The following is a 27,845-nucleotide window of genomic DNA, read 5'->3' on the forward strand; positions in this document are numbered from 1 at the left end:
GTCTAGAATTTTGATCTTTCCACCATGACCTACCTGGTGGAAATGTCACATCCCTCCCTTGTGTATGAATAAAACTTAAGAGAAACTTAGAAGAAAGCCAGTGACAGAGTGCCAGGGTGTTATAGGAACAGGCACCAAAGTTGGTAAACCTGTATTTGAATTTGGTTCTGCAACTTTGTTAGTAATCATAATGTCTATGAGCCTCTGCTAGGCAATGGGGTAAAAATTAACTATTTCAAGCCTGTGGTGATTAGATGGTTTGTTATCTAATCTTAGCCCATAATAACCACCACATGAATGTTGGCTTATTCTCTGTGTGTGTTTTAAATTTATTTTTATTTTATGTTCATTGATGTTTTGCCTGCATGTATGTCTCTGTTGAGGGTGTCAGACTGGAGTTACAGATAGGAGCTGCCATGTGGGTACTGGGAATTGAACCCAAGTCCATTTGGAAGAGAATGTAACCTCAGGGCTGTAACCACTGAGCTATCTCTTCAGCTCCTTCAGTGTATGTTTTGTCCCATACTTAAAGCTTGTTTTTATAATGAAAATGTGTGAGAATAGCAGTGCTTTTCACAATTCATTTTAAATTGTGAAATATAAAACTAAGTAAAATAAATATGTTTTAGGTTAATTTGAATTATTTACCCTTCATTTCAAACATAGCAGGAATAAGAATTTTAAAATAACTGTCTTCAGTAATTTAAAGGCAGAATGTGGTTTTCATCTAAATTATTATTTTCCTTTTGTTAATGGGCTGGCCTTGAACTTGTGATCCACCTGCTTCAGCCTCCTGAATGGCCATGGTTACACTCTGAAGACCAGGCTGACCTTGAACTGAGATATCAGCCTGCCTCTGTTTCCCAAGTGCTGGGATTCTGCCTGGCAAGCTGCATTGCTTTTTATACCTGAATGTAAACATAACTTCTGCAAGTGATAATGCCATTATTTACACTGGAGTACTATGTGCTGTGAACGACATTTTTTCTTTTTCCCTCTAAGTACTACTGTACTCATTTTACTTTACGACAACTAGTGAAATCCTTACAATGTCCCATGAAGATGCTTTTGTTGATCTCATTTTATGAATGAAGAAACTGAGACAAAAAGAAGTTTAAGAACTTGATTATGATTATAGGCTGTGGAGGGATTTCTTTAACTGTGTTGTCTCAGTCCCGGAACCCATGATTTTTAAACCACCTCAGTATAGTACTTAATAATTATATTCATTTAACATATTTAATTATTCAGAAAAATTACTTAAGTGCAATAATTATGGACAGTTAGAAGATTTCATCTCATTTGTAAGTATACAGCTGTACAAGTCTCAACTCACTTTTTTTTTTCCTTTTAGTTTTTCAGTCATGGAACAAAAACACTGTATCAAAGCATCGATGCTCCACAGTCTAAATTCTTCCCTCCCCTTTTAAAGCCTATGTTACCACCTAATACTTTTCAAGGAAAAGTGGCTTTTATTACTGGAGGAGGTACGGGCCTTGGCAAGGCAATGACAACTTTCCTGTCCAGCCTGGGTGCCCATTGTGTGATAGCTAGCAGGTAAGTGTCACTTGACAGTCTGTGAAGAAACTAACAGTGGTGTTCCAAAGCTATTTGATTGCATTTTGTATAAAACATTCTGTAGATTGATGAAATAAATCTCCTTGGAAAAATTCAGTTGCAATTTGAGATGTAAAAATAGTAAAAATTATGAAACTGCTTGTGTTAACGGTTTTTGTTTCCTGAATATAAAGGTGGAGTTCAAAAGGACTACATTGAGGTGGTTTTGATTTCTGTTGGGCTCCTTATCCTTATTACTAGTTCAACTGATAATTTACATTTGCCAGAGTAATGGATGCATCCCTTAGGTTTGCTTTAAGGTGGACAAGAGTTTCAAAATACATATTATGATGGACATAAAGCCAGAGGCAGAAGTTCTTATATAGGTGTTACATTTGTTTATGCTGCATTTGTTTAATTATGTAAAAATGTGTTGCTGTTTGACCTTGCCTGCCTAAGGCACCTGACTGGTCTAATAAAGAGCTGAATGTTCAATGGATAGGCAGGGATGGCAGGCAGAGAGCATAAGTAGGAGGAAAAATCTAGGCTTGAGAGTAAAAGAAGGAGAGAATGAGGGAGAAACTGAGGGACACATCCTGGGCCTAGAAGCCAGGCAGCTGCCAGCCAGACATGGAGACAGTAGGAAAATAAGATATACAGAAAGAAAGGAAGGAAGGAAGAAAGAAAGAAAGGTAAAAAGCCTTGAGGCAAAATGCAGATATAGAGAAGCAGGTTAAATTATAAGAGCTAGCAAGAAACTAGCCTAAGCTAAGGCTGAGCATTCATACCCAATAATGTTTCTATGTCATGCTTTGGGAGCTGGTTAGTGGCCAAAAAGAACACTCCTGGTACATTTGGCATTCCAATGTGGGGATGGAATTTCCACACAGAGCCTGAATCAAAAAAAAAAAAAAAAAAAAAGAAAAAAGAAAAAAGGCTTGGGTGTTCAGTAGAAACAGTGTGCTGGGTAGGGATACCTGCTGCAATGGGCATAGGCATCCCAAAGCTAGGGAGAATTGAATGCAGTTCCCATTTGAACGCAGCTCTTGACCAGGCTACTGGGCATAAACCTGATTTCTCATGGACCCGAGGAGGGGATGGGGCTACCCCCTTCCTGGACCTTAACAGTTTAAAGTTTGGTGTAGGTGTCAGAGAATGCTGCAAGTGAGCAGCTGTGGGCACTTAGTAAAGCAGGTCCAGATGGACAAAAAACCTCTAAACAGGTTCTGGTATGTTTAAAATGTGTGTAAGTTTAAGAAAGAAAAGAAAATGGGTACATACAGTCATAGAAAAAATAGTTTAAAAGTAATGAAGTCTTTAAAGAAAGAGTAAACTAATATAAAAAAGAATAAAGGTGAAAAATACACAGGGAGTCTGACCATGTGTGGTGGTATGTTGACTTTGAAGTTTTTGAATGCTGATGAGCCAACAACAGCTGCCTAGAGACATGGGATTGTAAGAGGGACTGCTGAATTAAACCAGCCTAGCTACTTTAGGGATGTCTTAACTTTAAAATGGAAGTAAAAAAAAAAAAAAAATGTATTGCATTGGGGAAGTGGTTATGCTTTTGTTTCCAGAAACAAGAGGCCGTGGATTCATTCAAAGTTATTCATTCATTCAAAGAAAGTCATTCAAAGTTAATAGAGATCAGGTTTGATGGGGGGGGGGGGAGCTCCTTGAAAATCCTGGCTACAGACATAAAGAAATAAACATAGAAAAAGCTACAAGATAGGTGATGCATATTTTTCCTGCTCAAATATAAAACAAAAAAAAAAAATCATCTTTGGCTAGCTTCTGTACAACACACAGTTCATACTTGTATTAATGTAGAATATGTATGTTACCTTTGAAAGTTTATGTTTTCAGAATGAGGAGACCAGGCATCAATGAAACAGGTGGCCCAGGTGATCCAGCATCTCAGAGTGCCTCTGTTGAGTTTTTTAGAGCTCTGCATCCAGAACAAATTCAAGGCTGCTGGCTGAGAATAGGTCTAGCCTATTCTAGACAGGACTGCAGTGGCATAGGCATCCCAGAGCTAGGGAGAATTGAATGCAGTTCCCAATTGAACGAAGCTCTTGACCAGGCTCCTGAGCATAAAGCTGATTTCTCATGGACCCGAGGAGGGGATGGGTCCCATTGTACAGAGAATGGACAACGAATGTTACAGCTAGTTTTCTGGGGACTTGGCAATTATCTCAATTTTCTCAGATTACCTAAAGATGTCTTCACCCACAGAAAACAGGAAACAGTCTAGAGAATACAACACCCCAAGAGGTGTTTTTGTTATTTCTTGGGTTTTGGGTGATTGCCATCATTTTGGGGGGATATAGGAATATAGGACAAAAGGACAACTATTAGTATCAAATATTTGACATTGATATGGATTTTGGCACATTGATACAAATTTTAAGTTATTTTGTTATACCGTATATATATTTTTCCTCTTATTTGGGCTATTGTGCTTATGCAGCTCATTTAAAAATGCAATGTAATAATTAAGAAATGCAGGTAAGTAGTTAGTCATATATAATAATCAAACTTGTAGTCATATATGGTATGTTTTCAAGGTTAATCAGATATATTTAGATAGATGGTCTTCAAACACTTCAAAGACTTACAGAATATGACATTTAAGATGTTTAATAACCTAAGGCTTTTCATAACAGTGAGACATTTCTGCTTCTGGCAGCACTAATCTATTTCATAAAATAATCATGGGCATTGAAGAACCTCCATATGGAGTTTGCTTTCATTGGCAAAGCTAACCATTTGGGTAAGAAACTGCTCTTGTCTTGGCTGCTGACAATATGTTGTACAAACTGGATAAGCAAGATACAAAGGAAAAAGACTGTCGACTTTTGCCAAGAAAAGGCAGGACAGTCCTTCAAAAGTCCTGTTTCATAGAAGAGTTTGCCAGATATTCTAGGCCCCAATATTGGGATGCCCCAATATTGAAGAGGAACTTTGGGTGACTGTCCAGACAGCCAGATATCTCTGTTGTTTTGGAAGTGGCTTGCATTGCACTTCCTGTTTGCTTAGGTAATATTACATCCTTCTGGGGTCTTTGATGGAGTTGAAGACTAGATAGTTATAGTTACGGTTTTCCTAAGTTATGATAGAAGGTAAATTAGGTACAAAACTTTGGACTCACCAAGAAAGGATAAATAATGGAGTATTTTCACTGAATTTGCCAAATACAAATGGACTTGTTATTGTAAATCTAATTTTTACTTGATAACTGTTCTTATTGTATTTAGTTTTACTATGTTAAAGTTAAAATCCCTTTTTTATTTAGACAGAATAGGGAAACGTGAAATATTTGATTGGTCTAATAAAGAGCTGAACAGCCAGTAGCTAGGCTGAGAATAGATAGGCAGGGCTGGCAGGCAGAGTGGATAAACAGAAGAAATCTAGGCTTGAGAGAGAAGAAGAGAATGGGGGAAAATAGGGATGCACCCTGGGCCAAAAGCCAGGAATTTGCCAGCCAGTCAGCCAGCCAGCCAGCCATAGAGATAGCAGGAAAGGAAAAAAATACAGAAAGAAAGAAAAATAAAAAGCCCTGAGGTAAAATATAGATGAAGGGAAACAGGATAAGTTATAAGAGCTAGAATGAGAGAAGTTGCAAACATGTGTTGTGATATACATACCCAAGAGCTGAGCATTATGGCATATACCTTAACCCTGATGCTGGGAAGGCTGAAGCATGAAGACAATGCCAGCCTGAGCTACAGGGTGAGGCCTGGTCACAAAACAAGGGCTGGAGAGATAGCTCAGTGGTTAAGAGTGTTTGCTGCTCTCACAGAGTACCTGGGTTCAATTCCCGGCACTCACATCAGGTTGCTCACAACAGCCTTTAATTCAAGCTCCAGGAGATCTAGTGCCATCTTCTGGCCTCCAAGGACACCCACACTTATGTACACATAGCCACACACATAGACATAATTAAATATAAATGTTTAGAAAAACAACATGCCTAAGAAGGTACAGATGGTCAAGGGGAGTTTTTTAAAAAGTGTTGTTAAGGAAATGGGTGATGCTGGGGATCTGAACTAGGCAGAGTTTGATTGATGGATATCAGGGTCAGGTTGCCTGGCCATCTCTCTTTGGCAGGGACATTGCGGCTGGAAACAGTCTTCTAACTGGAGACTGAAGAAGGGGGTGTGAACCCATCAAATGGAGAGAAAGCCATCTTATCCTAGCTGGGGCAAAGCTACCAGAAAGAGCACCCAGAAACCGTTCAGACGTGGGCTGGATATACAGTACCGGAATCAGTCCATCCAATTGACTTGGGGACTTAATATATCAAAATATACCAGGGAGGAAGAAAGGTTAGATCTGCAGGGACTTCCAGACACCTGGATTGGAGGAGCAAAGCATGTCACAGACATTAGATAATTCCTCTTGTGACGTGATGGTTGAGGTCTCTTGGTGACCAAGTAGAGGAGAGTGTAGGGAAGAAGACCAGAAGAAGCTGCAACTTTGGGAAGATAACACAGTATGTCTCCAGAGGAAGTTGTAGCTAGTCATCCTAGGGGCCAGGAGAGAGTGGGTTGAAGACAAGGCCTGGAGGTCAGCCTTGTCCACTTCTCTGTGTTGCCATGGAGCCAAGTGCCTATGCTCTGAAACCTTACAGTTGCAGATGTTGTACCTTCCGTTTCTCAATAAAGTTCTCTGGAACAAACAAACAAACAAACAAAAAACAGTTGTAAGAGCTAGCAAGAAACTAGCCTAAGCATTCATAACTAATAATAAGTTCCCATGTCATGATTTTGGAGCTGGATGGCTCAAAAGCAAAAGCTTGGTAGACCATCTTACTATGAAGTCTGGGTCTTTAGAGTCTTGTTAAAAACTTTGCCCAAGGCAATCAGCATGTCGTTCACAAATGCACATTTATTATTTTCTTAATGTAATGTTTTTTTTAACAATTTTAAAATATTATTTTCACTTTAATGCTATACAGTTCCCCTTCATGGATTGTGTTTTATGTTTCTTTCATGGATGTAAGACTGGACACAGTGTTATTCAAACTCAAATTTAATCTGAACCTCCTGGGGATTATAACAACAATATATTTCTTTGGTTGAAGAATGAATATAATGATTCCAATCAAGGAATCAATTGAAATTAGTAAGTAAGTCAGGTGTGGCTGCACACACCTTAACTGCAGCACATGGGAGGTAGAGGCAGGAAGATGAGGAGGAATTCAAGGCCATTGTCTAAATGCATGGAGAGTTGAAGACCAATATGGACCCCTTGAGTTCCTGTTTCCAAAACAAAATCCTTCAAATAATTTGATATGTAGATAATTCTAAAGTTGCTCATATAAAAGTGACTAATTCAGTGAATTAGTTTCAGATATATGAAAATTGTTTAAATTTAACTTTTAAAAGTGATATTGACTTGGTTTTCCTGTAAGTGTAAATTTCATACTTTAACAGAAATGGTTTTCTTTAAACTGTCAGCTTTCTATGTTTTTTAGCTTAGGAAATTAAAAAGAAACGTGTGAGAGCATTTTAAAACTCATAAGTTCCCTGTGTTTATTTCTAGGAATATTGATGTTTTGAAAGCTACGGCAGAAGAGATTTCTTCTAAAACTGGAAATAAGGTATATTGAAAAGCAGCTCTTTGAATCTGATGTGGGGATTATAATATTTATATAGTTTAATTGTACTTTTGGTTTAGGAAATCTGGAAATGGCTGACTTCTTCTCTTTCTTGTTTTGAAGGTTCATGCTATTCGGTGTGATATACGGGATCCTGATATGGTACATAACACAGTGCTGGAGCTGGTCAAAGTGGCAGGGCATCCTGATGTAAGTGTGATGGAATGAAGCCTTTCAAAGCCCCTGGGAACTCCACCAGGACACACACAGGGAATGAGCTATCAGTGAGAGCCAGGAAAATGCCGGCTCTGCTTGAAACAGAGAAAATATTAGATGGACTCTTCTGCCATTACCCTGCAGGGATACTTAAAAAACACATTTATAATTGTAGAAAAAACTTGATTTCACTTTATTTAATGAAATTATACAAAAAAATGCGAGCACAGTAGTTAGTTTCAGTGATTGGGTTTGCTTTTCCTAATAAATGTCAGCATCTCTCAGCCGATGGGAAATCATCAGAAATCCTACTGTGCTGCTTTCCACACCTGAGAGGTAATGATGCTTTGCTGTTACTTAGTTCATCTATTAGAGACAAGCTGTTTCTTCTAGCTGTCTCAGAGAGAAGACTTTTCTCTGATGAAAACTATTTTAGACAGACCTGTAATACTGAAGCTGTTTAAGAGCCCAGCAGATCCCTCACTGGGAGTGAAGAAAGGGCAACCAGTGAAGAAGTTCACTTCTTAAAATTAAAGGATGGTGTAACTGAAAACACTTCATTCTGGTGATTTGTGTATGTGTGTGGCGGTTGGGATAGGGGTTTCCTTTCCATGTAGCCCACTGTTTCAAGCACTTTCACACCAGCCTGGTCTCAGAGCCATGTCAACCCCAAATAACACACAGAGACACTATATTAGTTATGAAGCTGTTGGACTGTTATTAGCATTTCTTATTGGTTAGTCTTAAATACTAACTCATAATTACCAATATATGTATTTCTACATTGTCTTATCTTACTGAGGACACCAAACTTGTGTCCTCTCCTCCTAATATCACATTGCAACTCCTCTCTACTACATCTCCCAGAATCCTCCTTGTCTCCCAGTCCCACTTATCTTGCTTCCCTATAGGCCAACAGTGCTTTACTCATTAACTGATAAGAAGAAACATATTTACAGAATGACATCTCCCATCAGCCATGCTGGCCTGAACTTCCCGTGTACCCCCAGGCTGGCTTTTAATGTTTTCAGCCCATGTCTCAGCCTTCCTAATGCTGTCATTATAGGTCTGCACCAACACAGCTGGCTGAAAGGCATCTTACAATTATTGAAGTAAAGTGTAGTTACATGGTACATACTTTTACCTATATTTGTTGTCTCTATAGTCTACATTAATTTAAAGACAGGACTCAGTTCTCAGATTGGAAAATTACAGGTTTTTTTTTTTTTTTTTTTTTTTTTTTACAGACTCAAGAAACATAAAAACCAACCTCATGGTATTGCTTCGTAGCTGCCTGGTATATTCAGATATGCTTTCTAATACCTCAGCTTATTTCTTTTAGGTGGTGATAAACAATGCAGCAGGGAATTTCGTTTCTCCCAGTGAAAGACTGTCTCCTAATGCTTGGAAGACCATAACTGACATAGTTCTCAATGGCACAGCCTATGTGACTCTAGAAATCGGAAAGCAGCTAATTAAAGCACAGAAAGGTATATCTATCTGTTCATTCCTACTGTGTTTATTGGGTACGTTCTCAGCTGAGTCTGGGCCAAGCCCTGGCAAATGTCAAGGTGTAAATAAGACAGTTTGCACTTACACATCTCACAGTTGTAAAGACCCATGTTTGCCAGAGTTTGTAGTGTAAGTGCTTACTATTAAGCACAGTTTTTCCAGGGCTTTACTATGACAATTTCTTCCTGTAGCCAGTGATTAGATTCAGAAATAAGATGCAGTTGAGATTAACTTTCAAAACAGTAGGAGTCGAGAAAGAGGACAAGGAATCAGGAGCATCCCTGGGTAGAGGCCTGGTAGAGGGAAGGGTAGGTGTGTTTAGAAAATTAGAGAATTTGATATGGATAGAGAAGGGGAGAGAGGAGACAGGAAACAGTTGTGGGGAAGTGGCTTGATATGTAATGGAGAAAGTTCCCACAACTAAAATATGAAGTTAGTTGTCCATCAAATTATCTTTTGAAGAATACTGATTTAATGGAAAGTAGCACTGACTTCATTGTGGGGCTGGGAAGTCTGATGTTTTTCTCTTTGTCATATGAAAAGATGGTATGTGTGGGTAGTAAGGCAGGAGAAGTTTCAAAGCTCATAGAAGCACAACTTCCTCACTAGAGGAAGATTTTTAACTGGGGTGAATAGATGAAAGTGACACCTTTGAGATTGCATACATTGGAGAGATTGAGAACACTACAAAGAGACTAGATTTAAATGGATGTCACTAAAACATTTTTGTCAGAACTGTGAACCAACTTCTTTATTAAAATGTATGCCCATATAAATAGAAAATGTGTAATGCCTGTATATATACTTAAGCAAACACAAACATTTCAAGGAGGGGGAGAAAGAAATGCTAATGCTAGATAGGATGCTTTGTTTTCTAGAGCCTCACTGTGACTTTATGTAGCAGACCTTAGGCCATGTTCCATCTGAAGCAGAGGTGTACAAGATTGTACATCTGAATAATTTGGGGTCAGGACTTGAAGCTTGGGCATTTTCTCGGAGTAGGTTGAGCACAGGGCCAAGGGCCAAGACTCTCAGTGACTGGTGTGGAGGGAGGAAGATATTATACATGACCTTTTCCTCCTCTCTGGTTCAGAAACTTTTATCTAAGAAATTCAATAACTTCTCCCCAGTGTGGGTAACTCCCAAACTGGCTTGAGTAGTGATGATCAAAGGAATGCAAGAGTAAACAGGATATTGGAAAGGCACAGCTTTTTAAAAGTTGTTAATAAACTCCGTCCTTCCCCAGCACCCAGAACAATGCTCGTTACCCATTTCCCCCATAACAAAATGGACGGTGATTGGGATCAGGACTTTGTGACACTGTTACTTTAGTCACTGGTTTATTTCTTCCTGATGATAGATAGACTTGGGAAGGGAGATGGGATTGTGGGCTGACTCTACCTGTCTGCTGTTATTTTTTGTCTCCTTTGTCTCATTGGCTCTGTGTGTTTCTTTCTCTCTACTTTCTGGTCCTGTCTCTGTTTCTTTCTCACTCACATCTCTTTATTTATTTACTCTTATTTTACATACCGATCCCAGTGATCCCAGTTCCCTTTCCCTCTTTCCCTCTCTCCCTCCCTCCCATCCCCCTTCCCATCCCATCCCACCCCTACTCTACAAGAAGGGTGGTGCCTTCCAGGAGGGGTCAACAAAATCTGTCAAGTCATTTGGAGTAGGGACTAGGCCCTCCCTCCTGTCTCTAGGTTAAGGGAGTATCCCTCCATGGGGAATGTGCTCCCAAAGTCCTTTTGTACACCAGGGATACATCCTGGTTCCACTGTTCGAGGTCACTTAGACTGCCCAGGTCTTCTAACTGAGACCCATGTTCAGGGGATCTGAGTTGGTCCAATGCTGGTTTCCCACCTATCAGTTTGGGGGCCCATTAGCTCCTCCTTGTTCAGGTTAGCTGTCTCTGTGGGTTTCTGTATCCTGTTCTTCTCCTCCCTCTCTGCATCTGGATTCCAGTTCGGCTCAGTGTTTAGCTATGGGTGTCTGCTTCTGTTTCCATTAGCTACTAGATGAGGTCTCTATGATGGTGGATAAGTTAGTTATGAATCTCATTATCAGGGAACGACATTTATGGTAGCCTTTTTACTGTTGCTCAAGTTGTTAGTTGAGGTCAGTCTTGTAGGTCTCTGAACATTTCTCTAGAGTCAGTTTTCTCTTCAAACCTATAATGGCTCCCTCTTTTATGGTCTCTCTCTCTCTTTCTTTCTCTCTCTCTTTCTCTCATCGATTCCTCCCCCTGACTCAATATTCCTAGTCCCACATGCTTTCCTCTCCTCCCCTGCTCTTTCTCCTAGCCCCCTCTCCACTCACTCAGGAGATCTTGTCCCTTCTCCCTTCTGCGAGGGACCCTGTATGGATTTCTTAGATTCCTCCTTGTATCCTAGTTTCTCTGGTGGTGTGAATTATAGGCTGGTGATCCTTTGCTCTATATCTAAAATCCATATATGAGTGTCACTCACATCTCCTTACATAGGTTCTTCACATTTGGTTCTCCGTTGATCTCCTTTTTTTTTCCCCTGACTCATCTTTGGCACCCTTAGTTTTCTGACTGACTCACTTCTCATTATTGTCTTTCATTTTAACACAGACTTCAGTCTATTTTTATTCATCACACTGGATTAAAATTCTATGGGCTTCATTATAAATGTATTAGGTAAGACTTTTTAAAAGATGGAAGCCTTGTGTCTATTCTTCCAAGATTCCTGTCAGTTGAGGCTGTGCCCTGACAGTTTGTGTTCTGGGACGGAGAAGCTGGGTACTATGGGTCTAACCTTGGACTGGATTAGCAGTTGAGGCTTTCAAGTGCTCATGATCTTTTAAGCACTGGGTAAGCCTGGATGTTAGTTCTGGGGGAAGCAATGCATGTAATCCTTCATCAAAACTATGTAGGCAATCCAAAACCTAGGAAGTCAGACTAGGAATGTCATGGGGTAGTCACCTAATGAAGATGAAACACCAGCTTTGGGTGCACTGTTACTTCTTAAGGGGCAGAGGAGGGCACAACAGGTGGTTGAGGGTCAAGGGCAGAGTAGCTACAGTTGGAGGCACAGCTGGTGGCAGTGCAAAGTTAACAGCTAGAAATAAAAATGCGTATGACATTGCTTGTCCCTGTATTGTACTGGGGCCACGACATCTCCACACTCTTTGTCTTTTACACAAGGAGATTTTTGGAGGCAAAGCTGTTTTCAGAGATCTAAAAGGCTGAGTCTGATATGTAGGAGTTTGAGAATGGCTAACATAACCATGCTTATTTATATATCCTCAAAGAGATACTCCCCTACCCTCCTCCACCACATGCTCTCTGGGCTGAGCTACATCTTGTTTCTGTCCTCAGATATGTTGACAGAAAGAAACTTTGTGTGGAGGAGAACTTAGGGACGTGCACGTCAACATGCTTTCTTTGCAGTCCTTCAAGTCTAAGCCTCCTCCTTCCTTCTTTCCTCCTGTTGTTTTGAGACAGTGTCTTATTATGTAGCTCAGCCTGTCCTTCAAATCTTGCTCAGCCTTGAAAGTTTGGGGATTACAGGTGTATCACCATAGCCCATTTTCAGGTAAAGAGTAATTAAAATGTCTTGTAAGACTATATTTTATTCTTTTATAGTTTTTCACATCTAGTGTTATATGTAAGAAGTAGACAAATCTGTGTTTTCACAATCTAGAATACTTTCCCATCTTTTAATTCATTTACTTTACTGGGACTCTACTATGTCCCAGATACTGTTGCTACTTACTTGTAGTGTCACTTTTTACTCCAACTTTATACAATCAATTTAAGCAATAAAGAAACAAACAAACAAAAAACTAAAAAAAAACAAAAACAAAAACAAAAACAAAAAACCCATGCCTTCTGTTTACCTACATACTTACCCACTTCTGATATGTTATTCTTTAGACCATCTGGATTTCTGTCTAGTATTAATTTTGTTTAGCCTCAAGGCTGTCTTTAAATTCATTCTGATGCAGATTAGGGGCTAGGAATTCTCTCTGCATTGGTGTATCCGAAGACAGCACGTTCAATTTAAGTACATTTTTTTTTTTGTTGGTTATGAAATTCAAAATTGACAAGATTTTTGATTTGGAATCTTAGAGGTGTCACTGCCTTCCATGTGGTCCCTGACAAGGACAAGGGCTGGGTGAGGATGGTTACTTGTGTGACCTTACTTGCCCTCTCCTAGTTTCTGCCTTTTATTTAGCCCTCTTGGCATTTGTTTGCCTCCTAGGAAATTTTTTTTTTTTTTTTGCATATAGAGTATTTTTTATTTAATTTTATATAACAAAGTCCAATTAAATGAAAACAAACATTTATACACAATATTTGGGAATTTGGGCGTCGTTCTTTCCAAACTACTTCCTGCTGGTAAGGGGCGCTGTCTTGGGGGATTCGAAGAAGATTCAGATATCCTAGCTGTAGTCTGTAGGGCTGTTTTGTCCAGCTGTTTGGAATGTAGGATCAGCATGTACTCTGTTTCAGGCGGTCTGGTGTGATCAAACCACATTAGTCTGGAAGGAATCCACATCTTTTCATTTTCTGTGGAAACAAAAATAGAAATACTTTTCCCCAGTAACTTGTTCTTCAACTTAAATTTTGGAGTCAAAGCGTTTTTTTTTTTTTTTTTTTATTATTATTATTATTTTACATGTCGATCCCAGTTCCCTCTCCCTCCCTCCCTCCCTCCCCCCAAGCCCTCCCTCCCTCCTTCCCTCCCTTTTGCCCCTCTCTACCCTCTCCCATGCACTCTAAACACCCTCCCCTCCCAACCCCCCACCACAATACAATATGTAGGGGAATGCCATCCAGTTGGGGTCATGTAGATCTGACAGGTCCTGTGAAGTAGGGACTAGGGCTTCTCTCCTATCTCTAGAATAAGGCAGTTATCCCTCCATGGGGGATATGTTTGCAAAGTCCTTTTGTGCACCAGGGATACATCCTGGCTCCACTGTCTGAGGTCTCTTAGACTGCTCAGACCTTCTGGCTGAGACCCATATTCAGGGGGTCCGAGTCAGACCGCTGTTGGCTTCCCAGCTATCAGTCTAGTGGCCCTTAGCTCCTCCTTGTTCAGGTAAGCTGTCTCTATGTACTTCTACCGCATGGTCTTGTCCTCTCCATCTGCTTCTGGGTTCTAGTTTGACTCAGTGTTTATGTATGGGTGTTTGCTCCTGTTTTCAACAGGCATTAGTTGAGGACTCCATGGAGAAGTTAGTTGTTGATCTCACTCTCCGGGAAGGGCATTTATGATAGCCTTTCCACGGAAGCTGAGATTGTTAGTTGGGAGCAGTCTTGTAGTTCCCTCGACCTTTCTTTGTGTTCAACTTTATCTTCAAACCAATATTGGCTCCCTCTTTTATGTTCTCTCTCTCTGTCTCTGTCTCTCTCTCTTTCCTATTTTCCATTCCTAACCAGGCTCAATCCTCCTAGTCACACATGCCTTCCTCTCCTCCCTCTCATTTTCTCCTACTTCTCTCTCCATTAGCTGTCCTCCCCCACTATACCTGAGGTCTGGGGGACTTGTCCCTTCCCAGTTCTGTGAGGGACTTTATATGAATCTCTTAGAATACAACTTGTATCCTATTTCCTCTGGTGATGTGAATTATAGGCTGGTGATCATTTGATCTAGGTCTAAAATCCATATATGAGTGAGTACATACTGTGTTCCTCTTTTTGTGACTGGGTTACCTCATTCAGGATGGTTTCTTCAAGTGCCATCCACTTGCCTGCGAATTTCAAGATACCATTATTTTTTTCTGCAGAGTAGTATTCCATTGTGTAGATGTGCCACATCTTCATTAACCATTCTTCAATTGAAGGGCATCTAGGTTGCTTCCAGGTTCTTGCTATTACAAATAGTGCTGCTATGAACATAGTTGAACAGATGTCTTTGTTGCATTGATGTGAATCCTTTGGGTATATGCCTAAGAGGGGGATTGCCGGGTCCTGTGGTAAACTAATTCCCATTTTCCTGAGGAACCGCCATACTGATCTCCAAAGTGGCTGTATGAGTTTGCACTCCCACCAGCAGTGGAGGAGTGTTCCACTTTCTCCACATCCTCTCCAACATAAGTCATCACTGGTGTTTCTAATTTTAGCCATTCTGGCAGGGGTAAGATGGTATCTCAAAGTTGTTTTGATTTGCATTTCCCTGATAGCTAAGGATGTGGAGCATTTTCTTAAGTGTCTTTCAGCCTTTTTGATTTCCTCCATTGAGAATTCTTTCTTCAGTTCTGTACCCCATTTTTTAATAGGGTTATTTGGTGTTTTGTTGACTAGTTTCTTGAGTTCTTTGTATATTTTGGAGGTCAGCCCTTTGTCGGATATAGGATTAGTGAAAATCTTTTCCCAGTCAGTGGGCTGCCGTTTGGTCTTGTCAACTGTGTCCTTTGCCTTACAGAAGCTTCTAAGTTTGAAGAGGTCCCATTTATTAATTGTTTCTTTCAGTGTCTGTGCCCCTGGAGTTATGTTCAAGAAGCGGTCTCCTATACCAATTTGTTCAAGGGTACCTCCTACTTTCTCTTCTAAGAGGTTCAATGTGGCTGGATTGATGTTGAGGTCTTTGATCCATTTGGACTTGAGTTTTGTGCATGGCGACAGACATGGGTCTATCTGCAGTCTTCTACACACCCTCATCCAATTGTGCCAGCACCATTTGTTGAAGATGCTGTCTTTGCCCCATTGTATCATTTTAGCTGTTTTGTCGAAAATCAGGTGTTCATAGGTGCATGGATTAATATCAGGATTTTCAATTCGATTCCATTGGTCTACCTGTCTATTTTTATGCCAATACCAGGCTGTTTTCAGAACTATAGCTCTGTAGTAGAGCTTAAAGTCAGGAATGGTGATGCCTCCTGATGTTCTTTTATTGTATAGGGTTGTTTTGGCTATCCTGGGTCTTTTGTTTTTCCATATAAAGTTAATTATTATCCTTTCAAGGTCGGTGAAGAATTGTGGTGGGATTTTAATGGGGATTGCATTGAATCTGTAGATTGCTTTTGGTAAGATTGCCATTTTTACTATGTTTATCCTACCTATCCAAGAGCATGGGAGGTCTTTCCATTTTCTGGTATCTTCTTTAATTTCTTTCTTTAGAGTCACAAAGTTCTTATTATATAGATCTTTTACTTGTTTGGTAAGCGTTACACCAAGATACTTTATGTTGCTTGTGGCTATTGTAAAGGGTGATGTTTCTCTGATTTCTTTCTCTGCCTCTTTGTCGTCTGAAAAAAATAGGGCTACTGATTTTTTTGAGTTTATCTTGTATCCTGCTAGTTTGCTGAAGGTGTTTATCAGCTGTAGGAGTTCCCTGGTAGAGTTTATTGGGTCGCTTATGTAAACTATCATATCATCTGCAAATAGAGACAGTTTGACTTCTTCCTTTCCAATTTGGATGCCCTTGATCTCCTTTTGTTGTCTTATAGCATTAGCTAGAACTTCTAGTACGATATTGAAGAGATATGGAGAGAGAGGACAGCCTTGTCTTGTTCCTGATTTTAGAGGAATTGGCTTAAGTTTCTCTCCATTCAGTTTGATGTTGGCAGTTGGTTTGCTGTATATTGCTCTTATTATGTTTAGGTATGTTCCTGTTATCCCTGACCTCTCTAATACCTTTATCATGAAAGGGTGTTGAATTTTATCGAAGGCTTTTTCTGCATCTAGGGAGATAATCATATGGTTTTTCTTTTTCAGTTTGTTTATATGGTGGATCACGTTGATAGATTTTCGTATGTTAAACCATCCCTGCAATCCAGGTATGAAGCCTACTTGATCATGGTGGATGATTTCTCTGATGTATTTTTGAATTCGGTTTGCCATTATTTTATTGAGTATTTTTGCATCGATGTTCATCAGGGATATTGGTCTGTAGTTTTCTTTCTTAGTTGTGTCTTTGTGAGGTTTGGGTACCAAAGTTATTGTGGCCTCATAAAAAGAGATTGGCAATAAACCTTCTGTTTCTATCTTGTGGAACAGTTTGAGGAGTAGTGGTATTAGTTCTTCCTTGAATGTCTGGTAGAATTCTGCACTGAATCCATCTGGCCCTGGACTTTTTTTTCGTTGGAAGGCTTTCGATGACTGCTTCTATTTCATTTCGGGTAATAGGTCTATTTAAGTTGTTTGTCTGTTCTTGATTTAATTTTGGTAAGTGATAGTTATCCAGAAACTTGTCCATTTCCTTTGAATTTTCAATTTTTGTGGAATACAGATTTTCGAAGTATGACTTGAAAATTGTCTGGATTTCCTCTGTGTCTGTTGTTATGTTCCCCATTTCATTTCTGATTTTGTTAATTTGCATGTTCTGTCTCTGCTTTTTCGTTAATTTGGATAAAGGTTTATCAATCTTGTTGATTTTCTCAAAAAACCAACTCTTTGTTGCATTGATTTTTTGTATTGTTTTCCTGGTTTCTATTTTGTTGATTTCAGCCCTCAAGTTGATTATTTCCTGGCGTCTGCTCCTGTGGGTGAATTCCGCTTCTCTCTGTTCTAAGGTTTTCAGTTGCGCTGTTAATTCATTTATGTGACTATCCTCTGTTTTCTTCATATGGGCACTTAGTGCAATGAACTTCCTCGTAGCACTGCTTTCAAGGTGTCCCATAAGTTCGGGTATGTTGTATCCTCATTCTCGTTGAATATTAGAAAGTCTTTAATTTCTTTCTTTATTTCTTCTTTGACCCAGGAGTGGTGCAATTGCACATTGTTCAGTTTCCATGAGTTTGCAGGTTTTCTGCTATTTGTATTGTTGTTGAATTCCAATTTTAAAGCATGGTGGTCCGATAAGATACAGGGGACTATTTCTATTCTCTTGTATCTGTTGAGGTTTGTTATGTCTCCTAGTATGTGGTCGATTTTAGAGAAGGTTCCATGTGGAGCAGAGAAGAAGGTATATTCTTTTGTCTTTGGATGGAATGTTCTATAGATGTCTGTTAGCCCCAGTTGAGACATAACTTCTGTTAATTCTTTTGTTTCTTTGTTGAGTTTCTGATTTGTGGTCCTGTCTAGTGTTGAGAGTGGTGTATTGGAAGTCTCCCACTATAAGTGTGTGAGGTTTTATATGAGCTTTGAGTTTTAGTAGTGTTTCTTTTACGAATGTGGGTGGCTTTGTATTAGGGGCATAGATGTTCAGAATTGAGACTTTGTGTTGATGGATTTCTCCTGAGATGAATATGAAATGACCATCTTCATCTCTTTTGACTAGTTTTGGTTTGAAGTCTAGCTTGTTAGATATTAGGATAGCTACGCCTGCTTGCTTCTTATTTCCATTTGATTGGAAAATCTTTTCCCAACCCTTTACCCTGAGGTAATGTCTATCTTTGGAGCTAAGATGTGTTTCTTGTATGCAGCAGAAGGATGGATTCTGTCTTCGTATCCATTCTGTTAATCTGTGTCTTTTTATAGGTGAGTTAAGACCATTAATGTTGAGGGTGAGTAAGGACCATTGATTGTTGATGGTTGTTTGATTTAGGTTTGTTGTTGGCAGTGGTATTGTGAATATATTTGTTCTGCTTCACCCTAGGTTTCTGGTGTAGTTGGATTATCTGTTGCCTACATTTTTGTGGGCGTAGTTACCTTCCTTGGGTTGGAATTTTCCTTCCAATACTTTCTGTAGGGCTGGATTTGTAGATACATATTGGGAAAATCTGGTTTTGTCATTGAATATCTTGTTCTCTCCATCTATATTGACTGAGAGTTTTGCTGGATATAGTAGCCTAGGCTGGCATCCGTGTTCTCTTAATACTTTTAGAACATCTATCCAGGACCTTCTGGCCTTGAGGGTTTCCATGGAGAAGTCAGGTGTAATTTTGATAGGTCTGCCTTTATATGTTACCTGTCCTTTTTCCTTCGCTGCTCTTAATATTTTTTTCTTTATTCTGTATGCTAGGTGTTTTGATTATTATATGTCGAGGGGTCTTTTTTCTTTGGTCCAGCCTATTTGGGGTTCGGTATGCTTCTTGTACTTTCATGGGCATGTCCTTCTTCAGATTTGGAAAGTTTTCCTCGATGATTTTGTTGAATATGTTTTCAGCACCTTTGAGCTGGGCTTCCTCACCTTCCTCTATGCCTAATATTCTTAGGTTTGGCCTTTTCATGGTGTCCCACATTTCCTGGATATTGTGTGTTAAGGATTTGTTGGATTTATGGTTTTCTTTGGTCGATGAATCTATTTCTTCTAGTTTATCTTCTGCGCCTGAGATTCTCTCTTCCATCTCTTGAATTCTATTGGTTATGCTTGTGTCCGTGGTTTCCGATTTTTTGCCCAGCTTTTCAATTTCCAGCTTTCCTTCCATTTGTGTTGCCTTTATTTTCTCAATTTCGGTTTTCAAATCTTGAACCGTTTCCTTCACCTGGTTAATTGTTTTTTCTTGGCTTTCTGTACTTTCCTTAAGGAATTTGTTCATTTCTTCCACTTTTTTGTTTGTTTTTTCCTCTATTTCTTTAAGGGATTTTCTCATATCTTCTTTGAGGGCCTCTATCATTTTTATGATGGTGATTTTTAAGTCATACCCTTCTGCTTCCTCTGCTTTGTTGTTGTGTTCCATTCTAGTTGGTGTAGATTCCCTAGATTCTGGTGGTGTCATGTTTGTCTTTCTGTTGTTAGGTGTTCTCTTGTATTGCCTTCTTCCCATAGTTTCTTCCTGTAGGTGTTGGTGGTGTCTCTTCCCTCTCTCTATGGTCCTTCCCAGATGGGCTTATGTGGATCAAAGATTCAATGTCTGTATCTCTGTGTGGTCCAAGCTCTCTAGGAGGCTTCTCTCTGGCCAATAGCCGGGAGAAGAGGACGAGGGCTGGACTGGAACTTGAGAAGGTTTTGCAGGGTAGTGGGATCTCACTGGAAACTGGCGCTCTCCAGCTGAGACCTCGTTCTTTGGCAGGGCCCGGATTTGGGGGTCAAGGATCTTGCCTGCAGGAACTCCAAGTGGACCCGCAGAGATAGGCGGATCTCTGGGAGGGGCCTGGGACTCCAGCAGAGGACTGGAGGCGGGGTCAGGGACCAAGCCGGTGGAAATTACAGGTGGTCCCACGTGGATAGTCAGGTCTCCTTTGTTCGGAGTTGCTCCGAGAGGTCTCCGAAGTAGGGTGGACTGTTGGCTCCACCCTCTGTCCCAGTGCTCAACCAGAGCGGCAGGACCGTAGGTGGGGTAGGGCACAGGGTGGGGGGGGGTAGGCTGGAGGTTGGGATGGGTGGGGGTGTATCAGAGCTCCAAGGGTGCTCTCAAAGGGGACCGGAGACAGGAGCAGCAGGATCAGGGGCCAATCCAGGGAGTTCAGGCGGGGGAGGGGGGTAAAGAGGTTGAAGGGGACAGGGAGCCCCGATTGGGCCCAGACTCACCTCTGGCCAATAGCCGGCAGAAGAGGACGAGGGCTGGGCTGGAACTTGAGAAGGTTTTGCAGGGTAGTGGGATCTCACTGGAAACTGGCGCTCTCCAGCTGAGACCTCGTTCTTTTGCAGGGGCCCGGATTTGGGGGTCAAGGATCTTGCCTGCAGGAACTCCAAGTGGCGCCTCCTAGGAAATTTATAGCTTTACCAGATTTGATTTTTTTCAGTCTATAGTTCTTCCTTTCAGAACTACAATTACACATATGCAATGCTAGAATATTTCATAGCCACTTGATGTTCTGGCTTTTTGTTTGTTTTTAACAATTTTTCCTGTGAACTTTGTATTGGATAGTTTTTATTGTCTTATCTTCATGGATGATCTTCTATAGCTAAGTTTATTGATTTAATTTCAAAATTTCAGATGTTACATTTTTTTGCCATAGGTGTTATTTGTTTCTATTTTTAATTATTTTTAGAATTTCATTTATTTATTTGTGTTTGAGTATGGACATTTTTGCACGTGTGTGTGAAGTATACTGCAGTGAATACATGAAGTCAGAGGTCAACATTTAGGGCAGTTTCCCTCTTTCCTCTGTGTGGGTCCAGGGCTCAAACTCCAGTTCTCAGGCTTGACGATGGACTCCTTTTCCCAGAGGCCCACATTTAGCTTTCTTTGAACTCCTTTTACGTGTTATAAAGGTGCTTATATGCCAATTGTATCTTTAGGTCATTTTTTGTACTCTTTCTATTGCTTTTTCTCCCATTCCTAACTCAGTATAAGTCTTGAAGTTTCCTTGGAAGTGTGTTGAGCCTTACCTTAGGAAGCAGTTACTCTAAATACAGGATCATTTTATGACTCATCCTTTAAGTTTAATGGGTGGGCAGTGTAGCTTTTCCCTTGAATATTCATTAAGTTGCTTGTCATCCTGGTGTCTCCCACCCCTCTGTGAAGTCTCCAGATGCTATTGAGCTCACAGCTGCAATGACAGTTGCTCTATGTCAGATCCCATGGATGCTTAACCTCAGGTGCGTAGTGGGGCATCATTGCATGCTCAGGAAGAGTTATCAAAAGTAATTGGGCCCTGCTGTGTCTCAGAGATGCTTTTAACTTTGAAAATCTAAGATGACGTTAGGCTTCTCATCTGTGGATGACTCCTTGTCTACTGGCCGTCAGGTATCTGGCAATGACAGTATCAGTATCATGTCTTTTGTACAGTTTTTATGATATTAATAGCAGTTCACCATGTCTAGAGGCAGAAGTCGTTGATCATTTTATTTTAGTTCTGATTTCTTCATATTGAGGTAATGCTTGGGTACGGATGAGTCTCTGTACTGACTTGCCAGGAACAGGAGGGTGCAGACTGGCCATCCCAAAGACAGTAAGATTAGGAGCAAGATGTCACACTTCTCTTAGATTACTCTTTCAGTGATAAGGACCAGTAACTTAAAAAGAAGAATAAGCCCTCCTTTTTTGCACAGGATTCCATTTTTATCAACCATGTTTCTTTGATAGGAACTGATGTGGCTGTTTTGTTGATAAAGTGCCCTTTCACTTCCCAGGAGCTGCATTTCTTGCTATCACTACTGTCTATGCTGAGAGTGGATCAGGCTTCGTAATGCCAAGTTCTTCAGCTAAATCAGGCGTGGAAGCCATGAATAAGTGAGCATTACCGTGTTAATTGTGTTGCTGAAAATAGATAAAGTTCTCTGGTCTCCATCCAGAGAAAGGTAAAAAAGACTGATTTGGAGTCGACTATGTTTGATCACATGCCACAGGACTGCTTTTAATGACCTGGACTTTGATTAATGCTTTCAAACTATCTTACTAGGTACCCTGTAGTCTTATGAAACTTGATGAATCTTATCTGTTGCAAAGTTACAGTGTATTAAGGTTATAATGTACAAAACTTTTCCTTTTATAAACCTCTCAGGAGGAATATTTTCCTGGGTTTTATACTAAAATCAGTTGCACTTGTGAACAATTAGTATGCTATTTCTCATGGGCACTGCAAACTCCATGACTGACTAGGCTTATCATTTTCACAAAGTCATGGTAAGAGTATGCAAATCTGTTATTATATAAAACACGTTAGGGTGTGTGTGTGTGTTGAAACTTGTTTCTTTACATAGCCACCTATCCTGAAACTCATTCTGTAGACCAGGCTGGCAATACACTCACAGAGATCCACCTGCCTCTTGAGAGCTGGGACATAAGGTGTGCACTACCACTGCTTGGCTACATAAAACACATTAATGCATTACTCTTAGCTGCCTTTTTAGCTTCATATGTTTCCTCGTCTGCTTTGCCCCTCCTTTCTTACCTTCCTTATTTGCATTATTTGTATCTTTTAAGGTAACTTAAATCTCCCTTTGCAACTATGTTAAGTACATATTTGTGCAAATATACACAGGTGCCAGTGCCATCTATTAAATATGATCGTGTTGAAAAATAGACCATTGAATGTGTTTCTAAACAGGTTGCTACAAGGTTCCATTGTCACTTTTAGGGTTGTATTTTGGTTTAAGACATTCAGAATTTTTAGTCTGATTTCTTTTGAAGCCCAGTTTAACAATTATGGTAAAGCCTAGTTAAACAAGGCTGTGTTAATAATTTAAACCTGTGCAATCCATGTCTTGCTTAGTTGATAAATTTGTGATGCTACCTGAAGACATTTTGATGTAGTTCATAGGCTATAAGAAAAAGTAATAGCCTTTCTAAATGTAAGCTGGGGATGAGCCCAAAGTTCTTATGTAAACCCACCCGGCTGGCTTTGAACTCAGAGAAATCCACCTACCTGTGTCTCCTGAGTGCTGGGATTAAAGGCATGTGTCACTATGCCTGGCATATTAGATTTCTTGTAAACTGTAGATAGTAGGCGTAGGACTCAAGACACTAAAATGTAAGTGTTAAGTTTCATAATAGAGGAGGTAAAGATGCAGCCATGACCTAGACCCCCTTGACAAATTAGCACCATGATCTTGAGGAAATGGTTTCATTTTTCTGTGCCTCAGTTACCTGCCTATTTGAAACATAGAGAGAAATACTAGCACTTACCTGTGGGCATGACTCCTGGCAGGCAGTGAATGTGCAGCGAACACTGGTTAGTCGTGCTTGAACATGCAGTACAATATTTCACAATGTTCTTTGTTTAGTTTTTAGGAGTCTTTAGCAGCTGAATGGGGGTAGATATAGAATGCAATTTAGTATGTTATCTCCTTTGATTTATTTTTAGGTCCCTTGCAGCTGAGTGGGGTAGATATGGAATGCGATTCAATATAATTCAGCCGGGGCCTATAAAAACCAAAGTAAGTTTTGACATATTAATAACACTTTGAATGGTTAAGGAATCAAAGAGTGGTGGATACATTCTGCTGTGTGGGGACTTTCCAGGGATGCCTAGAAAGAGTAGGTGAAACTGGAATGAATATATACATACATGTAAATATATATTAATAAAGTATAATAAAACTAATGCAGAACTAACTGAAGGCTGAAGCATATAGTTGGAGTGATGTCTTCTGCACACTGTCCCAGAAGAACTATAGTCACAGAAGCCTCTTTTCTGTATTCCAGTGACTAGGAGACTTCGTCTGCTTCATGTATTTATTTGCCTTGTGTTTCTTTATTTTTTTCAAAGTTTTTAAAATTACTCAGTTTTATTTTATGTGTGAGTGTTTTGTCTGCATGTACCTCTGTGTACCATGTGCATGTTTGGTGCCACAGAGGTCAAAAGAGGTCAGTAAATGCTGTGAACCACCATGTAGGAGCCCAGAATTGAACTGGGTCCTCTTTAGGTGTAACAAGTGCACTTGACATCTGAGCCATCTCTTTGGTCCCCACATTGAATTCTTTGTGTGCCCACAAAGGTATTGGGAAAGATGTGAGAGCTTTTGTGTCAGAGTACTTCCTAAGAAGGGGACCTATAGTGGAGAAGTGGGGATATGCTTGTACCTGAGTAATAGATATTTCATGTGGGAGAGAGAAAAAGGAAGCTGAAGGCCAGAACTTTCCTGGCCTTTAGTCTGTGCTGCTTTGAATCTGCCATGGGAGAACTGCAGGCTTACCGGGCACCTCCAGGGGGAGCACTCTCACCTGTGTTAGAAGGAACTCCATCACCTCTGCTTAAAGGTCTAGAAGAGAAGGAACTCATTTTCATGAGTTCATGGCCATTGAGCTTACCTTCTCACCTTGCTGTGTTCCACACATCAGACACAAACAAAGCACAGACTGGCCAGTGTGATTACTTCTCTTTCTCAGATAGAGTTGGAATTAATAGACCTGTTTTCCCTTTTCTATTTTTATTTTTGAAGACAAGAGGAAAAAGGAAGTTCTCTTAAGCATTTCATATTTGAATAAGTTTATTCAATGAAATGATAATCCCACTATCTCCATTTTACAATGTAATCTCTTTTGAATGTATTGTTTGTTCATCCTTTTTTTTTTTTTTTTTTTAATAATTTATCCCAGCACTTGTGAGGCAGAGGCAGGTGGATCTCTGTGAGTTCGAGACCAGCCTGTTCTAGAGAAGCTAGTTCCAGGAACTGGAGTTACAGACAGTTGTGTGCTGCCATGTGGGTTCTGGGAATTGAACCCAGGTTTTCTGGAAGAACAGTCAGTGCTCTTAACCACTCAGCCATCTCTCTAGCTCTGTTCATTTGATCTTTAAAAGTGACTTGTTGAGATAGGAGAAATGAAAAACTAAGATAACAGCAATCTTGATGGATATTTTTCTTTTAAAGGGTACATGTAGGTAAAATGACCTAGTTTGGCTGACAGTGAATGTGAAAAATTTGGTGACATTCTTTTTATAGTGTCTAAGGGGTGAATAGCATACTATAGTACAAGTAGTATTTTAGGTAAAATTGAGAAATTAAATATATCTACACACACACACACACACACACACACACACACATACACACACACACACGCCTGCACACACACACACATGCGCACACACGCGCACACACACACACAATCTTATACATACAGACAAACACTAACTTAATTTTTCATTTTTCATTGCTAAGGGTGCCTTTAGCCGTTTGGACCCAACTGGAAATTTTGAGAAAGAAATGATTGAAAGGATTCCCTGTGGTCGGCTGGGGACTGTGGAGGAACTTGCAAATCTAGCCACTTTTCTTTGTAGTGATTATGCCTCTTGGATTAATGGGGCGGTAAGCCTTGCTGTGTGTCTTCACTTTGGGGGGTTGCTGTGGGATCTCCTATTTTGGAATCAGTCCTAATAATGTTAAATATAAATATGATTTAAAATATTTAGTTAGCTGCAAATAACATATTTATGTGTTATTCTCTTAAACATTTATTCCTTGATAAGTTAATTTTATTAAGTTCAAGTTGCCTTGGTAGACATTGTTTAAGATGATCTTTAAGGGTAGAATGTTGTTGAAAAGAGCATTCTAACCAGAACACATTAATTTAGATTATACCTCAGATTTATCCTCTGAAATTTGAGCTTTGATCGAAGCTACCAAGGAGACTCCATTCATTTAGGTTGTGAAGGTGGATGATGGTTGAGAGACTTTTCAAAAGGAGTGCAAGGGTTTGTGCTATCTTTTTCAGGTCATTAGATTTGATGGTGGAGAGGAAGTATTTCTGTCGGGTGAATTCAACTCTCTAAAGAAGGTAATGTATTTGTTCCATACACTACTACTACAAGCCATGATTGTGGGCTTTAAACCGTGTGTTTAACAATTGACATCATTTCCCTTTCTCAGGTCACCAAGGAGGAGTGGGACATAATGGAAGGACTCATCAGGAAGACAAAAGGCTCCTAAGATCATTTAGTCTTCATCTGGAGCAAAAGGGACTAGAGTCAATACAGATGGACTGTGGTCTGCTTGTTTTCAGGGTTAATAAATGTTTGCTTTGATTATTTCTGAAGTGCCTGGAATCAAACTCAGGTGTCTGGTATGATAGTCTGTTACCTCTGAGCTGCTCCTCAGCCCTAATAAATGGTTAGTCAGTGGTCGAGTGCATACAACATGCCAGATCAAGAGTGGCCACTGTGTACTGAAGAATAAATTGGGCAGGATATCTTGCCTTCAAAACATGGTAGAACTAAAAAGGAGTAAAGATTTTTAAAAAATTATTCTTATGTCAGTGAGGTGGCTCAGTAGGTAAAGGCAGGTGCTGCTAAACCTGATGACCTGAGACCAATCTCGGGGACCAACGTGGTAGGAAAGCACCAACTCCCCAGAGTTGTCCTGTGACTGCTACACATTACACATGCACTGTTACATGTGCATTCCCCCAAACATTCTTATACACACACACACACACACACACACACACACACACACACACACACACACACAGAGTAAAATTATTTTCCACAGCCTCATCCATATATACAAATGGTTTGTTTATATTCACACTCTCCCATTATTCTCTTTGGTCCCTCTTACTCTCTCTCTGAACCTTTTTTTTTTTTTCTGTCTACTCTTACTTTCATGGCTGTTTCCATTAGCATGGATGGCAGGTTATTTCCTGACATAAGGCGGGCTTATCAATGGCCATATCACTGAGGAAAATGACCCTCTTCCCCCATCAACCATTAACTGCCTGAACTGGCTGAGTTTGAGTCAACTTGACATAAGCTAGAGTCATTAGACAGGAAGGAGTCTCAGTTGAGGAAATGTCTCTATGAGATCCAGCTGAAAGGTATGGTGTATCCCTGGGTTGATGGTTCTGGATTCTATAAGCAAGCAGACTGAGCAAGCCAGGAGAAGATAGTAAGCAGCTTCCCTCCATGGCTTCTGTATCAGTTCCTGCCTCCTGAATCTTGTCCCATTTGGGTTCCCGTCTAGACTTCCATGTAAGCCAAATAAACCCTTTTCTCCATAACTTGTTTTCTAAACTAATTGTGTCTGATACATTGCTAGATGTTATTACACAGGATTTAGATGTGGGAGAAGTAATTAATATTGCTTTCAGAGTTAGCAAGTATAGTGATTAATAATATGAGAGAGCATTCAAAGATTTCTGTGGGTAGAGAAAAACAAAAGCTATAAAACATTTTTGCAAACAAACAAAAAAGCCAGGTGTGATGGCCCATGGTTTTAATCTCAGGGCTTGGGAGGCAGAGGCTGGTGGATCTTTGTGAGTTCGAGGCCAGCCTGATCTACAGAATGAATTTTAGCACAGCCAGGGCTATTACACAGAGAAATCCTGTTTCAAAACAAAACAATACAAAAATATTAATATAAGTTTCTTATTTGGGCTGACTAACTTATTACAAATATTATTATTATTTGATTAGAATCAAATAAAAAGAAATTCACAGTCTTAAGCACACAGAGTTAGAATTTTGACCCAGTGTTTTTAAAAGTATATTCTGCTTTCATAGCAACTGCTATGACTGATTGCCTCCATTGTCCTTGCTAAAGAAGGAAACAGCTTTTATCATGAATAGATCTGTGGAAGACTCCAGAATTTCTTCTTGTTATGTGTAAGACCTGTATGGGAAGTCTATGTGCTGACAGTTAATTATGTCCAGAAATGATGTTTATCATTCAGTAAGTACAGACACAGGATTCTTGTTTGGTTTGGAGTAAGGCCCTGGATGGTTGCTGCTGCATTGTCAACCACTGAGCTTATGTAAGATGCCAGTAAGATGCCTGCA

The 27,845-nt window shown here is 40.0% G+C and overlaps 1 protein-coding gene across 1 annotated transcript in view; it reads left to right on the forward strand.

Moving 5' to 3' along the window:
• The window catches only part of LOC127229279 (2,4-dienoyl-CoA reductase [(3E)-enoyl-CoA-producing], mitochondrial), a 36,821-nt gene extending 10,717 nt beyond the window's left edge, over positions 1 to 26,104 (forward strand). Inside the window, exons 2-10 of the mRNA XM_051194348.1 lie at positions 1,355 to 1,557; positions 7,105 to 7,162; positions 7,283 to 7,369; positions 8,718 to 8,865; positions 21,760 to 21,859; positions 23,433 to 23,505; positions 25,231 to 25,377; positions 25,784 to 25,846; positions 25,939 to 26,104. Of these exons, the coding sequence (XP_051050305.1) occupies positions 1,355 to 1,557; positions 7,105 to 7,162; positions 7,283 to 7,369; positions 8,718 to 8,865; positions 21,760 to 21,859; positions 23,433 to 23,505; positions 25,231 to 25,377; positions 25,784 to 25,846; positions 25,939 to 25,998 (939 nt within the window). The 3' untranslated portion in view covers positions 25,999 to 26,104. The remainder of the gene's footprint in view (positions 1 to 1,354; positions 1,558 to 7,104; positions 7,163 to 7,282; positions 7,370 to 8,717; positions 8,866 to 21,759; positions 21,860 to 23,432; positions 23,506 to 25,230; positions 25,378 to 25,783; positions 25,847 to 25,938) is intronic.
• Positions 26,105 to 27,845: the final 1,741 nt, after the last annotated feature.

Source organism: Phodopus roborovskii, unplaced genomic scaffold (assembly GCF_943737965.1).
Source record: "Phodopus roborovskii unplaced genomic scaffold, PHOROB, whole genome shotgun sequence".
Classification (NCBI taxonomy): domain Eukaryota; kingdom Metazoa; phylum Chordata; class Mammalia; order Rodentia; family Cricetidae; genus Phodopus; species Phodopus roborovskii.